Here is a 13,349-nt window from a genome sequence, read left to right as displayed (position 1 = left end):
CTTAGCATATCCATGTCTCCTGTTTCTTCTACAAACTGAGAGAACTAAACACTTAACGATGCCAATCAAAAGCTAGACTGAAAAGTGAAAACATTCAGTTTCATCTCCTTCAAACTCCTATTGCAAGTTCCTTATTATCATCAAGACCATCCACAGAAATAGCTCAAGTGAAGTAAAGAGAGATATCACAGATTAAAAACCTTCTTCTTGCTTCAACTTCTTTGTTTTCCCACTTCTACTTCTACTACCACTGTAGCTAATGCTACATTGAAACAAGAAACATCAAAAATAAGAACCAATCAACGAATAGCAAAAAGGATGAAAAGGGTTTCATTCGTGGTTTTTAGACATTGCCATGGCTGACTATCTCACCAACAAAAAAAAACAACACAAAACCATCTTCTCTCTCTATCTAATCTATCATGAGAAGTCTCTACCAAGCTTCTGGATCGCAGAAAACATCTTCCTCCTAGACCCAACAGCGTTAATCCCCATATATCTTTCAAATCATCCAAGGTCAACAAATGCAAAACCTCATCATCAACCTCAACATTGGCCAATATCTCCCTAAACCCTAACTCTTGCAACCAAATCTTGACCCTGACAACTCACTACTATTGCCGTAAAAGCCAATATCACCGTCTCTTAATGGACTCTCTGAGTCTTCTCTACTGAAATCCCTAAACCCTAAACCGTCTAATTCATCCATTTCCCCAATTCTCGATACCCAATTGGATCGTACCCGCTGCGCCGCTCCCGGCGATGACCCGACCCGTTTCTTGACCCGCCAACTCCCAACATCCACATTTCCTTCTCTTTCATCATCTAGGGCTCCTGTATTCTCGTACCCAGAACTCAAATTCGTTAAAGCTCGAGTCCTCGCCGATGGTTTGCTCATATCTTTCTTGTTCCACTTGGGTTTACTCCCCTGCCAACCGTGGTGATTGTACAACTGGTCGCCGCCGATTTCGCCTAATCGAACACTTGGTCTCCTAAATCGTTTCGATCCAGCGGCGGTAGCCTCGGCAGAGGTTGAAGGAAGCGACAGAGGAACGCCGCCGTTGTCGATACCTGGTGGCAGTTCCGTCATTTCTGGAAAAGATTGAGAGGTTTCCTGTTTCACTTTTTATCAGGCATACACATACATGTGGTTCTGCGAGTGTGGAGCTGTTCACTTCCTGACACGTGTACGCTCGTGCACAAATTAGCAGTTTATTGACAAAAACCGCTTAATTTCTGTTATTTCCATTTTTAACCCCGAATAAATATTTAAAAGAATTAGCTATTGAATAGGCTCTCAAAGACAAACCGAATAAATGAAGCTTATGGTCTTTACTCCAGAGATGGAGTAGAGCTCAACTTCTTACTACACGCTTTTACGTGGATCATGCAATGCAGGTCTCTCCAGGATAGCGTGCAACAAATATGACACCACAATTGAGTAATGCATAAAATAAATCAACACACAAAATAGATACAAGCAACCAACTATGCTTTATTAGAAATCGACTAGACAATCTATTACAAGACTTGCTTATCAGCTTTACAAAGCCTGTCAACATTCTAATAGTTGCTACTGAAATATTCCTAATCTACCCAAACTTGTACTTCAGCAATTGCTTCAGTACGACTTTTCACCTTTCCTCTATAATAATAACAACAGTGTCTTATGGAATACACACGACTTCATAGCTCTTTTATAGTGATTTCCACGTTACTGAAACCCTAGCCTCCAAAAAACATGGATATGGACAACTTCCATATCAATAAGTACATTTTCTTTTTCTTGAAATACACTTATTCCCCAAGGCATAAACTTGCTCTCCAAGTTTATCTCTTGCCCTTTCTCCACGGTATAAACTTGCTCCTCAAATTTATTCCAAGCCAGCTTAGCATCTTGCGTCCACATGGTCTCTACCACTCTGCATGCCTTCTGGTTCACTCTCTGACACAAATTGCCTCAGCAACTACTTCAACGACTACGTCAAGACATAAACCCTCAGTTTATCCTTCTCCATCTCAACATATCTTGCATCCACATGGTAACCCACCACTCTGCATGTATTATGTAGTAACGACTAATGCATCCAACATCAGTGATCTCTTCGTCTATTTAGTCACAGAAGACTATTGACATCTACGAGCTCTACTTGCATCTTCAGAGATGACGAGGAATATATAATATTAGCGTATTGAAAATTAGGGAAAGCTGAGAGGACAATGCCAGATTTTTGATCAAGTTTCATTTGGTAGAAGTAAAGTGGCGGGCGGGCGGCCTGATGTAATATCATATGTAGGTCTTAATTAATTGTAGGGAGGATGCATTGGTTCTTCTCGAGAGGATGATAATCGAAGGTGATCCTCCCAAGTATTGCTACATGGAATGTATTAGTTCGTAGTTTTATTCTCTATGACAACTTGAGGGCATGATCAGTTTACCATATTGCAAGAGAATCCATCTGCTTCTCTATATGATTTGAAGCATCAACTCTGGTGGAAATATGGAAATCTTGTGATCACATGGAAGCCTAGCTTGTGGGTGGGTCTTCACTGGACGCTTCAAGAACTCTAAAGAAAGCATTTCGATCCTTGCAAGAAAACCAGACGGGATCACTGCTGTGTAGATGCGCTTTGGCCAAGCTTTTGGTATGTGACAAATGCATTGCTGACAAGTTGCTAAGCATATATGATGAGACAGATGTACTTTGGTCAAGCTTCTGTTGCAATATGATTATCTGGTGAGTGAGCTTTGGTCAAGCTTCTTTACTCGAAAATCACCTTTTTTGGTTGATAGATAATCAGTTGGAACATAATATTCTCATGGAGATGGAATAGCTTCTTTGGATCTTTTCTAGAAGAATCTGGAGACGGGTATCGATGTCTAATTGCAACTTTTGTTTCAGTACCAAGTTCCACTCTCTTGAAAGACAAGACTGTTTCCTAAAAATAGGTTTTTGAGTTTATACTCGTTTGTGTATGATTGGTGCATGATGAATAGAACTACTATATGTTCTTATACTGAAACAATTTGATGAAATTTCTGCTATTCTACTTTTAGGCGTTATTTCCAAATTAACACAAATATTAAATGCAAATAAAGAAAACAAAAGAACATTAAACATTTGCTTATGTATTAAAATTAGACATGGACCTCTAGCTTCCAGTTCTATCTCACATTTACCTATCTCTGGTGAAGAAAACTTCGATAAACAGGATAACAAAAGAATCAATCCCTAACCTCTAAGAGATTACCCAGAAAGATCTGACCTCGATGGTCTTGAACTCCATATAATAACTATATTGCAGAGGGATGTACTTGATTTTGAATCCATCGTCGGCCTGTTGTGTGCTTTAGTGTATGGTGGAAAAAAACGATTTCTATATAAGCATTTTCGTTAGTCAGCTGGTGTAATGCAAAGCTGACTATGTCCTGGACTGTGCTCCAACGGGTACATGGTCGTGCTTCTCACAAATTTCTGATGGTCCCTCGCAGGTTTTCTGAGGTGAGAGACCATTGGACGCTCGTTTTTGCTTCTCTTCTTTACTATCGAGCATGAAGCTAATGGGTCTACAGATCCTGCTCCAACTCTCCTGCACGTTGAATAGGTTTTTTCTTAGAGAGATAATATTTTTTTGAGGCAGACTATGTGCGCAAAAGAAAGAAGACGAAATTGATTACCTTAGGAGCTTCTCCGCTGCGATTCTTGCAGATCTTATTATTTTGCGACTTGGCAGCCATTTCACGACTCGGTTTGGATCAGCTCTCATGGGAGAGTGTATTTTAATGAGCTATAAACAAAAAAAAGAAGAGAACCAAGTCAAAACCAAAAGGCCTGAAGGGGTCTCTGAATTTATAATAGGCCAATGCAAATCTAATTAAACGAATCAAGTGATTGTTGCCATCTGCCACATTTAAAATGTAGCAACTTGTGCTGAGAATTAAGAAAACGAGAAAGGACAGACTTACACCCAAGCATTCCATCATCTGGTAGTAGGCTCTACCATGCAAAGGAGTATGTCCTTGCCGAGATTCTGAAAAATATCTAGTCCTGAAAAAATAATGCAAGAGATTACTGTCAAACATAAACATAGTTGATAACATCTAGACAAAATAAATCTAGGTAAACTTCATACCACTCTTTATAACCTGGATCTACAGTGAAACCATACATATCCACTGAATCACAAGTCGATAGAGCAAATTCAAGAGCCTTGAGCCCGGTTCCTTTAGCTGCTGAGCCAAATGAAGCACCAAGCATCAAGTACACAGGATTTTTTATTGGAACTTCCTACAGAAAAAGGAAGAATCCTCAAATAAGTTTGGAAGACGAGGAATAGATTTCAGATATTCAAAACCAAAGAGCTAAGAGACAAATAAGGGCAATGTACAAACCCGAATCATCTTGTTCATAATATCATGAATTGTTGTTTTTACTAGTAGTACCTCTTCCTTTTTTTCTGCACAGTCTCAAAGGATCAGAGAGAGTGTAAACTATGACACACACAAGAAAATCGAAATAGAGAAACAATGGCGGTAACCATGAAGGAATATAAAACAAGAAAACAGTTATACCATCCAACTCCACGACTTTGTCAAGGGCTTTTGCTGACCCTCGATTAAGAAGACGGAATGTACTTTTCTCTCCCACATATTCCTTGTAGTTCTGCAAGAAGATGTTCCAAGAAAAAGAATGGAGTAAGATAAGTGAGAGAACAGAGGGGGAACAGAAGAATCGGGAGTTAGATAAAAAAACAACTCATCATTACTTGAATTGGAGCACCGTTTTCTCTGATAACCGCATCATAAGTATCAATCTCTTTTCCAAACTTTGTTTTCAAAAGATCACCAGAGTTGCCAATAACAGCACATCGCTCAAACTGCCGGGGAAAATATGGAGGTGTTTCAGGTAGCACCAATGAAAGCTTTTCGATGCATAAAGACCTATTCTGGCACCGATTACTGCACCAGAGGAGTGCGAGTTTCATTAAGACCAAAAAAGAAGAAGACAACACACCATTTTACTACTTGATATATTGTGACTGGGACCCATCAAGTTTTGAACTGTTGTCTATGAAGAAAACGGATTATAACAGTAATAACCACCATGCACTTCATTCCTCGTCTAATTTCAGTCAATACTTACAGTTGTATTCCTTTATTGATTCTGCGCCATGCATAATCCTCCCATCCATTTGGTAAGGCATCAATGTATTCCCTAGTGAGTATGGTAGAGCTATTCCTGACCTGGTCAACCAACTCGCTAATCAACCCATCAATGTATTATGTGAGCTGAAAATTTACACAGAAACTAAGAAATGAAAGACCCACTTGTTCCCAAGTTGCTACTGCTTCGCACAAGTCAAACTCATAAGACAGTCCTTCAAGCTCTCCAGACTTAGGATCTTTCTGTTATTGTTGGACATAATCCAAGACATGAAAACAAGGTAAAATACATATATTCAATACAACACTTTGCTAAACAAGACAAGGACTAGTGATAAAGAACAACTGTGCCAATGTATATAGTCAAGTAACCAGACTGAGATCAAAAGAGAGCATTTACCCATTTGGGTACAGTATCCTTGGGGAAGTTTATTGATATTTTACAATAATCTCTACCAGTAGCAGCTTGTAGTCCCAAGCCATTTGCACTCTACATCATTCCAAAATATACTCTTTTAGTCACACATGATGTTTTTAGTAAATCTTACAAGCAAACAAGTAATACAGCAACTCATAAAGTTAACTGAAGATGAAAACTCAACCCAGGATAAATTTTCATCATTTTTAAGATGTTGTTAAGGTCTTAGCTCATGAATCAATATGCCTCAATTTTCACTCAGGTTCCAGTTTGAATTGATTCCAGCCATTCAGTAACAATCCACTAGATTGGATCAATTCTAATCAACAGATCTCCAAATTCACAAGTAAGACTTAACACTCAACGGATCAAGAACGTGATTCCCAAAGCAGATAGTGAAGCTAACAACAAAGATCTCTAAAGCGAAAGTACTTACGACGCACTTCTGGAATCCGTTCTGCAGGGACTGCAACGCCTCTAAATCTTCATTGCTAAGCCGATTTGATTCGTCTAAACCCACGGAATCATCTTCTTATTCATCAATAATCATCGCCATACTTGAGAGAAAATCACGAAATACACTGTGAACAACGACGGACGGAGTGTATATGTATACTTACAGAGATTTGAGACGCCGATAATGTAGATGAGAACAGCAGAGATTCCAGTTGTTAAAGCTAATAGGAATATCAATTGCAAGATCTTCATCGATTCCCTCAGAGCAGCTGCTAATTTTTTCAGGAGACGATGTGATCTTCCAAAGTAACTACGGGAATGTTCCGATCTGCGAGTGAGCTAATAAGGACTTTATTCTCGATTGCCCCGTTAACTCCCATACTTATTCTATTTTATCCCACCAGTTAAAAACAATATAATTTTTAGTATATTTTAATCAAAAACGCGGTGAAAATCGAAATTGCCCTTAATGAAACCAAGTATTTACAGGATCTAACCTAAACTATTTGACTCGACCACTATAACCCGGATCATTAACCAGACCCGCGCGTTCCTTTCTCTTTTCTCTTCCGTTGTCGTCTCTCCCTCTCTTCTAAAACTGAAAATTGAAAGAAAACCGGACTATCCTCCTCGAAAACCCTAGAACCGACGAACACGATGAAGCCCACCGCATTCACTGCTTCCTTCACTGCTTCTTCTCTGGTCTTCCCTTACTCCCCCGTGTCCTTCCTTGTTACTATGATTTCATCATTTCCCCAAATCAGTCTGTAACCCTAGATCTGACGAAATCAACCGAAAAAATTGATCGAATCAACTGCTCCTGCTCTCCTACGGCGTATTCCATTCTCCCGCTCCTTCCGTCGGCGACGAAATCGACGGAACCCTTGACTTCATCTTCCATCTCCTGTTTTCGTTCTCGTCTCTTCCGTGTAAAAGGTATGTTCTCTGTCCAATTTTTGATTGATTTTGTTGTGGGTTTGAAAGTATTGTGGTTGAAAATCGGTTAGGTTCAGATTTTTTTCAGATTTTGGATTACAGAGACTGAAACTTGGACACATTTGGTTTTGAGGTTATAGAGATTGAAAGTTTGGTTTCAAATTTGAGATAAGTCTAGTGATTATTGAAGACTAACTGTTTTGGTGATAGAGTGTTTAATATGTGAAACCGAGTTGAGTGATTGAATGTTTGTGATGTAGTGATCGAATTGATTGCTTGGAGTTTTATTATTGAATGAATGGTTTTGAGATCAGACAGCTCATAAAATTGGAAGAATAAATGAATGATCTGTTTTGTTGTCAATGATTTGGAGTCACTGTTTTCGGGATTGAATGTTTGAAGATGTAATACTTGAAGGAATGACTTGAGATTAGGCAGATCGTGATACTATAAGAATCAATGATTTATTTTGTAGATATTTCATTGAATGAGTTTGTTAGCTTTGGTGGTTATTGAACGTTTATTGTGTATGTATATATTCAGGGGATCAAGATATTGAGGGGCTATAGATAATGGCAGGCCGAGGTCGACGGTAAAAAAAATCTCAGCAGAGAAAGTCCACAAAAAGAAACAGTGCTCATGTAGAAGAGCAGCATGTAGAAGAGCTTTCAACAGGGAATGATAGTGATGATCTGCCAGCACGCGGAAATGAGTCTGATCATCAGTCTGCATCATCTCAGATAAATTATTCCCAAAAAATTGTTATTGGTGTATTACTAGTGTGACTAGTACTACTAATAAATAAATGCTAATATAATTTTTATTTGGTTTACAGGAGTGCCAACCACTGCCACCTGATGAGCTATGTTTCAAGAACACCGAGTTCACCCAGACATGTAAGATACATAGCAAGTGCTATGTGACTGCGACGGTGAAGATCCTGAAGAAGGCTAGGTTTAAGCCTGAGCTGGAGTGGTTTGAAAACCACCCTCAGGTTTGCCATTTTTTCCACATGTCCGATGAACCAAACTTGAAGCTGCAGGGTATGTGGATGCTTCTACTGCGCACTGTTCCTTTACACGAGTCAGAGGACACAGCTTGGTTTGCTGTTAATGGAGTGCCCATTCGGTATTCAATGAGAGAGGATGCTCTCATCTCGGGATTGGAGTGCCATGACTACCTGGCTAAGTATAAAAAGATTGGAAGCTTTGCATTTGTAGACAGGCAAGCGTCTCTGTTGTTGAAAACATGTCCTTTGACATTTTGAGACAAATGCCAGATACAATACCCATGTGCAGCCATTGGGAACACCTCACGTATTGACCTGATCAAGCTTCCATTTCTATCCGAAAGAAACACCAATTCGGCTTCATATGATATCACTGACCTCAACTTATTCATAAACCACATCCAACTTTCGTCTTTCTCACCATCAACTACACCAAATGCGATAGGGTAGTGGTGACGATCAGGATCTTGAGCCATCGCAACAAGCAGAACTCCACCATAAACATGCTTAAGATGTGTTCCATCCACAATGATAACTTTCCTCATCGCTGCGAACCCTTCTATGGAAGCTCCAAATGCGAAAAGTAGATACTTAAATCTTTTCGCCGCATCCACTTCAACATAACTTACTGAGACAGGATTCTTCAACTTAAGCATGTACATATAGGAGTGTATCATAGAAAAACTCTCTTCCGGAGTACCTCGGACTTCATTAGCAGCCATCCTTTTTCCTCTCCATGCTGTGGCATATGACACATCAACACCAACCTTGTGGGTAACCATACTGATCAGATCATTTGGTGTTGGTGTGTCATATCTACCGGGATATTCTTCACTCAAAACAGATGCAACAACCTGTGGTGTGCCTCTCCTTCTATTTCTAAGGGTACTTGTAGTTACTACTGAGCACGTATGAGACTTGTTGTAAGTTCTAACCGTCCAAAGATCTGAATTCTTAAGCTTTGCTACACGCAAATACCAGTTGCAACCTTCTTTGGCTCCTCGACATTTTGCCACAAATCTCACAATATCAGACGTAAATGTTTCATACTCAAAACCATTCTTATGTGCACCCCTCTGAACTAGAACTTGCATGGCTACCTTTGTTCTGAATTCTTGACCCTTAACCAAATCGAGACCATCATCCCATTCTTCTTCTACTGCTGTCGTGGCTTCAACTACTGCTCTTGCAGCTTCAACTCCTGCTCTTGCAGCTTCAACTTCCGCTCTTGCAGCTTCTTCTTCCACTCTTACTTCTGTTCCTTCATACCCATGCTCTAAATTCTCATGCATCTCAATGTCTTCATGTTGTTCGGCTGTGTAAAGCATGACCACGCCATCCATCTCATGATCCTGATCAGTTCCATCTTGCCCAGTTCCATCTTCCTCGGTCCCATAAGAAAGACCAACATAGCTATCATCAGTTTCATCATCATCTCCTGAAAGTGACATACCACCATATGTATCATCCATGTCGCTGCTGATCTCCACATGTAAAACACTTCTACATTTATCATGATTTACTTGCATGAGATAACCCAAAACGTCTTCATCACACCAAATATATGATGGCTTGTTCGAATACAATACCATTGGAAAGTAACTAATCTTCACCATCCCATCTCCATTTGCCTTAATCTTTCTGCACATACTCTCAACCAATTTAGAATACGTAATCTCTTCCACAGCTGTCTTCATCACTAGAGTGTGAATTTCATCTTCTCCCGAGATCCATCTTCTCTCACCCCCATCTTTAATGTAACTTCGTCCGTAATCAAAACATATGATTGTAATAGGAGAGACCATAGATTACCTGAAACAAAAATTATGATTAGTTAACCGTTTAAAGAATCTAAGTTGTCCAAGATCTTTGGTACATATTCGATTTAGTAATACAAGTAATACAAGTAATACATTAGTAGTACTAGTAATTCTAGTAGTTTCTATAAATTTTCATTTTTGTTGATTTAACCCTATAACTGACCAAGGGGTATTATACAACCCACAATATCGTCTACCAAAATTGTAATGTATTATTTTGCTTTAAACATAAAAACTAGTGAAAAATTAGCAGAAATATACAAAATAGTCCTCAAACATCATTTTCATACCAGTATACCTAAAACTTTAATTTTTTATCGGTCTGTTTAATCAACAAATAACGTGTTACAAACCCCACATTATCGTCTAACACCATTTTTATGTTTTTTCCTATCAAAATCGTGTTAAAAAAAAGAACCTTCTTCAAATTTTATTTTCATTTTTCTTTGAAAAATTTCACGATTTTTACAGCTAAGTTTTTATTTTTTTCGTTACTCATAACACATAGAACATAAGTAGTATATTAATATGAAAATTCCATGAAAAAAACGTACCAATTTTCGTCAAAAGAACCTTCAAAAAACGCCAATGGAGCTTGAAGGGGAAGAAGCATTCGCAGGTGGTTGGAAAAAAGGGAGCAAGATGTGAGAAAGGGGAACAAGATGAACAGCTGTGGGAAGGAGAGAGGTAGATGGGGTGTGTGGTCGTCTGTTAGATGTCCAATCATTTATGGACTTTATGTGGGATGAAGGGTCTGCTTTTTATTTTTAAAATTAGAAATAAGGCATGGGGTCCACGAGAAATAAATAATAATATAATAGTTGAGAGTAGTAAAGAGAGGAGAAATATGATAGGGTAGCTAGAAAAGAAGTGGGGGTAATGAGAATACAAAATTTCCAAGTGAGTCAATATTGATTACTTTCCAGCTAATAAGGGTGGGCATAATAAAATGTATCCGGACCCACTCTTGTTAATCAAATCTATAACAAAAAGAAAACTAAAAGGGTAATTCTAGTAAATAGTTCTATTTAAGTTTCTCTCTAAATAAATAAATAAAACTTCTCAAACAAAAAATCAAATTAATAGCCTTCATTAATAGATCAAAAGTCTAAACTACCATTTCACTAGTAAATCTTAAAAAATAGAAAAAGAATCACGAATGACTACGACGATGAAGATATTCGACGTCTCCACCACCATCGCCTTATTCTCTCGACGATGCCGAAGATAAATCATGCACGTTGAATCTACAACCGTCAAGACTCTTATCGGTCGAAAATTGAACTAAGCCATATAAGTATTAAACATTTCCAATTCAAAATCAAAATTAGGGCTCTTAATTGAAAAATTGGATGTTTCGCAAATGGATGTTTAATATTACCTTGTTTACTTTGTATTTTCGAACAGATAAACACATATCTCAGATAAACACATATCTCAAAGAGATTAGTAACTATCTCCCTCGAAGAGTTTTTTTCCATCTTTCCGCCAAACTTAAGCTTCCATTTCTCTCCAAAGTACTCGTTTTCTTCCCAGTCTCTCAAAGGATTGCCCTTTTTGTGTGTTTATGTATTGTATTTGATCTTGTCTAGTAGTTTTAAGCTAAGCTTATTTGTGGGATGTCTCTGAAAGGCTAGTTTAATACCAATGATAGCAGCTCATCTGTAGGTCTTAATCCTGTTTAGTCTCACGTCTAAAAATTTCATACGATTTGATGTTAACTTTTGGCATTTGAAAATTGCAGCCTAGTCATAGTAGCTGCAAGGCAAGATCCTTACTTACTAATCTCTTTGAGATAAATGTTTATTCATTTCTCTGATAAGATTGTTCTTTATTTTTCTTGTTTGATTTCAAGAATGATCTACGAACAAGTATTAGAGTTTAAACCATCTACAAAAATCTCATGACCATCTACAAAATTTGGTAAGAAATTTTTTGAACACCCAATGACACATAAATTTTGGTAAGATTTTTTATTTATTTTACTTGTTTGGCTTACACATGTTGATATGTTTACCAGGCTCGTAAATTTGCTTATGACATTGTTAACCTCTTTCTTGTGCTTGTGAAACTGTGTAGTCTTTTCTTCAAAATTTCAGAAAGGATTTGGGTAGTTTCATGAAAGCTTTCCAAAAAATCCGATGTTAACAAATTTGAAAAACTTTTTGCTTGGTGTCTTGTTTGACTAACGCATGTTGATATGTTTGGTAGGCTCGTGAATTTTCTTATGAAATTGTTAGTTTCTTTCTTGTGCTTGTGAAATTGTGTAGTTTTTAAAATTTCCGGAAGGATTTGTGTAGTTTCATGAAAGCTTTCCAGAATATATGATGTTAACAAATTTGAATTTTTTTTGCTTGGTGTCTTGTTTGACTAACGCATGTTGATATGTTTGGTAGGCTCGTGAATTTTTTTATGACATTGTTAGTTTCTTTCTCGTGCTTGTGAAACTATGTAGTTTTTTTAAATTTCAGGAAGGATTTGGGTAGTTTCAGGAAAGCTTTTTAGAGAATCTGATGTTAACAAATTAGAAAAACTGTTTGTTTGGTGTTTTGTTGACTTACGCATGTTGATATGTTTGGTAGGCTCGTGAGTTTTCTTATGACATTGTTACTTTCTTTCTTGTGCTTGTGAAGCTGTGTGGTTTTTAAAATTTAAGAAAGGATTTGTGTAATTTCAGGAAACTTTCCAGAAAATTCCAGTGTTCTTGAGTGTGACTGAGATAAATTTGTTTGTGAACATTTGTTGGGGTTTTTTTTTAGGTTTCAGGAAGGTGTTTCAAACTTTCAGGATAGCTTTCCAGAAAATCGGATACTAGAAAATTTGAAAAAAAAATTGGCTTGGTTACGCAGGACATCAACGCGATGGGAGATTCAATACTTGTCATGCTAAGACTATGTTTTTGAACTTTGATATTGACTTGGACAAGTAAGAAGTTTGTAATGAATGATGACGACATTTGTTTCATTTAGGTTGTTATTAAGGAAATTTTAGGATGTCTTGAAGCATTGTCAGTAATTATATCAAGAAAGTGTTAAATTTTGTCATCATTGTAAAACACATATCCTATCTAGGATAGCTTATGGTACTTTTAGGATGGTCCAGAAAATAAAATGAGTAAGCATAGGCCTTTACTTCAAAAAGGAATTAATTGTGAAAGTAACAGGATTGAACCCAATAACTCTCGTAAAAGGGAATCCTAGTGTGCAGCCGCCTACGTAGCATGGAATCGTTGGTGGTCATGCGTTTCGTGCTTCCGAAGTGGAACCGGAAACGGAACCGCTCGGAATTGCTCGGAATCGTCATGGAATCACGTTTCGGATACTGAGACGTTTGGAACCGTAATGGAAGCACGCGATTCCGGATTGGAAGCGTCGATGGATAGTTGACGGAAGCGTCGATGGATATATGTTCAAAAAACTGAAAATTATTTTGGGCTTTTAAATTTTGATTTGTTTTGTGAATATGTGATCCAATTAGCCCATTATAATAACAAACCCCTAGTTACCAAATAAGCTAAAAAGATTAAAACTCTTGAAATTCAGTTAC

The 13,349-nt window shown here is 37.8% G+C and overlaps 2 protein-coding genes across 3 annotated transcripts; both read right to left on the bottom strand.

The window, feature by feature from the left end:
• On the bottom strand, window positions 1–1,129 carry LOC106329013. The gene is made up of 2 exons (XM_013767576.1): window positions 743–1,129; window positions 1–262 (listed from the first exon to the last, which is right to left on the bottom strand). Exons 1-2 carry the CDS (start codon window positions 1,088–1,090, stop codon window positions 257–259), a joined length of 354 nt encoding a protein of 117 aa, XP_013623030.1. The 5' UTR covers window positions 1,091–1,129; the 3' UTR covers window positions 1–256.
• Window positions 1,130–3,109: 1,980 nt separating this feature from the next.
• Window positions 3,110–6,386, bottom strand: LOC106329270. Of its 2 annotated transcripts, none has more exons than XM_013767897.1 (12): window positions 6,203–6,386; window positions 6,019–6,110; window positions 5,565–5,654; window positions 5,330–5,407; window positions 5,145–5,245; window positions 4,768–4,960; window positions 4,574–4,664; window positions 4,394–4,458; window positions 4,135–4,289; window positions 3,968–4,049; window positions 3,680–3,789; window positions 3,110–3,591 (listed from the first exon to the last, which is right to left on the bottom strand). In XM_013767897.1, the coding sequence occupies exons 1-12, from the start codon at window positions 6,288–6,290 to the stop codon at window positions 3,396–3,398; spliced, it is 1,341 nt and encodes a 446-aa protein (XP_013623351.1). In that variant the 5' UTR covers window positions 6,291–6,386; the 3' UTR covers window positions 3,110–3,395. The 2 variants fall into 2 exon arrangements, with proteins under 2 accessions (XP_013623351.1, XP_013623352.1); XM_013767898.1 differs by having other exon boundaries at window positions 6,019–6,092; window positions 6,203–6,380.
• Window positions 6,387–13,349: the final 6,963 nt, after the last annotated feature.

Source organism: Brassica oleracea, chromosome C3 (assembly GCF_000695525.1).
Source record: "Brassica oleracea var. oleracea cultivar TO1000 chromosome C3, BOL, whole genome shotgun sequence".
NCBI lineage: Eukaryota > Viridiplantae > Streptophyta > Magnoliopsida > Brassicales > Brassicaceae > Brassica > Brassica oleracea.
Note: the sequence above shows the minus strand (reverse complement) of the source record. Positions and strands in the feature narration are given on the sequence as shown.

Coding starts and splice junctions, on each gene's coding strand:
- LOC106329013 (XM_013767576.1), bottom strand. CDS start 1,090: ATGACGGAACTGCCACCAGGTATCGACAACGGCGGCGTTCCTCTGTCG.
- LOC106329270 (XM_013767897.1), bottom strand. CDS start 6,290: ATGAAGATCTTGCAATTGATATTCCTATTAGCTTTAACAACTGGAATC. Junction 5,246..5,329: donor CAGTAGCAACTTGGGAACAA/GTGGGTCTTTCA, acceptor TTGGTTGACCAG/GTCAGGAATAGCTCTACCAT. Junction 4,459..4,573: donor CAAAGTCGTGGAGTTGGATG/GTATAACTGTTT, acceptor GAGACTGTGCAG/AAAAAAAGGAAGAGGTACTA.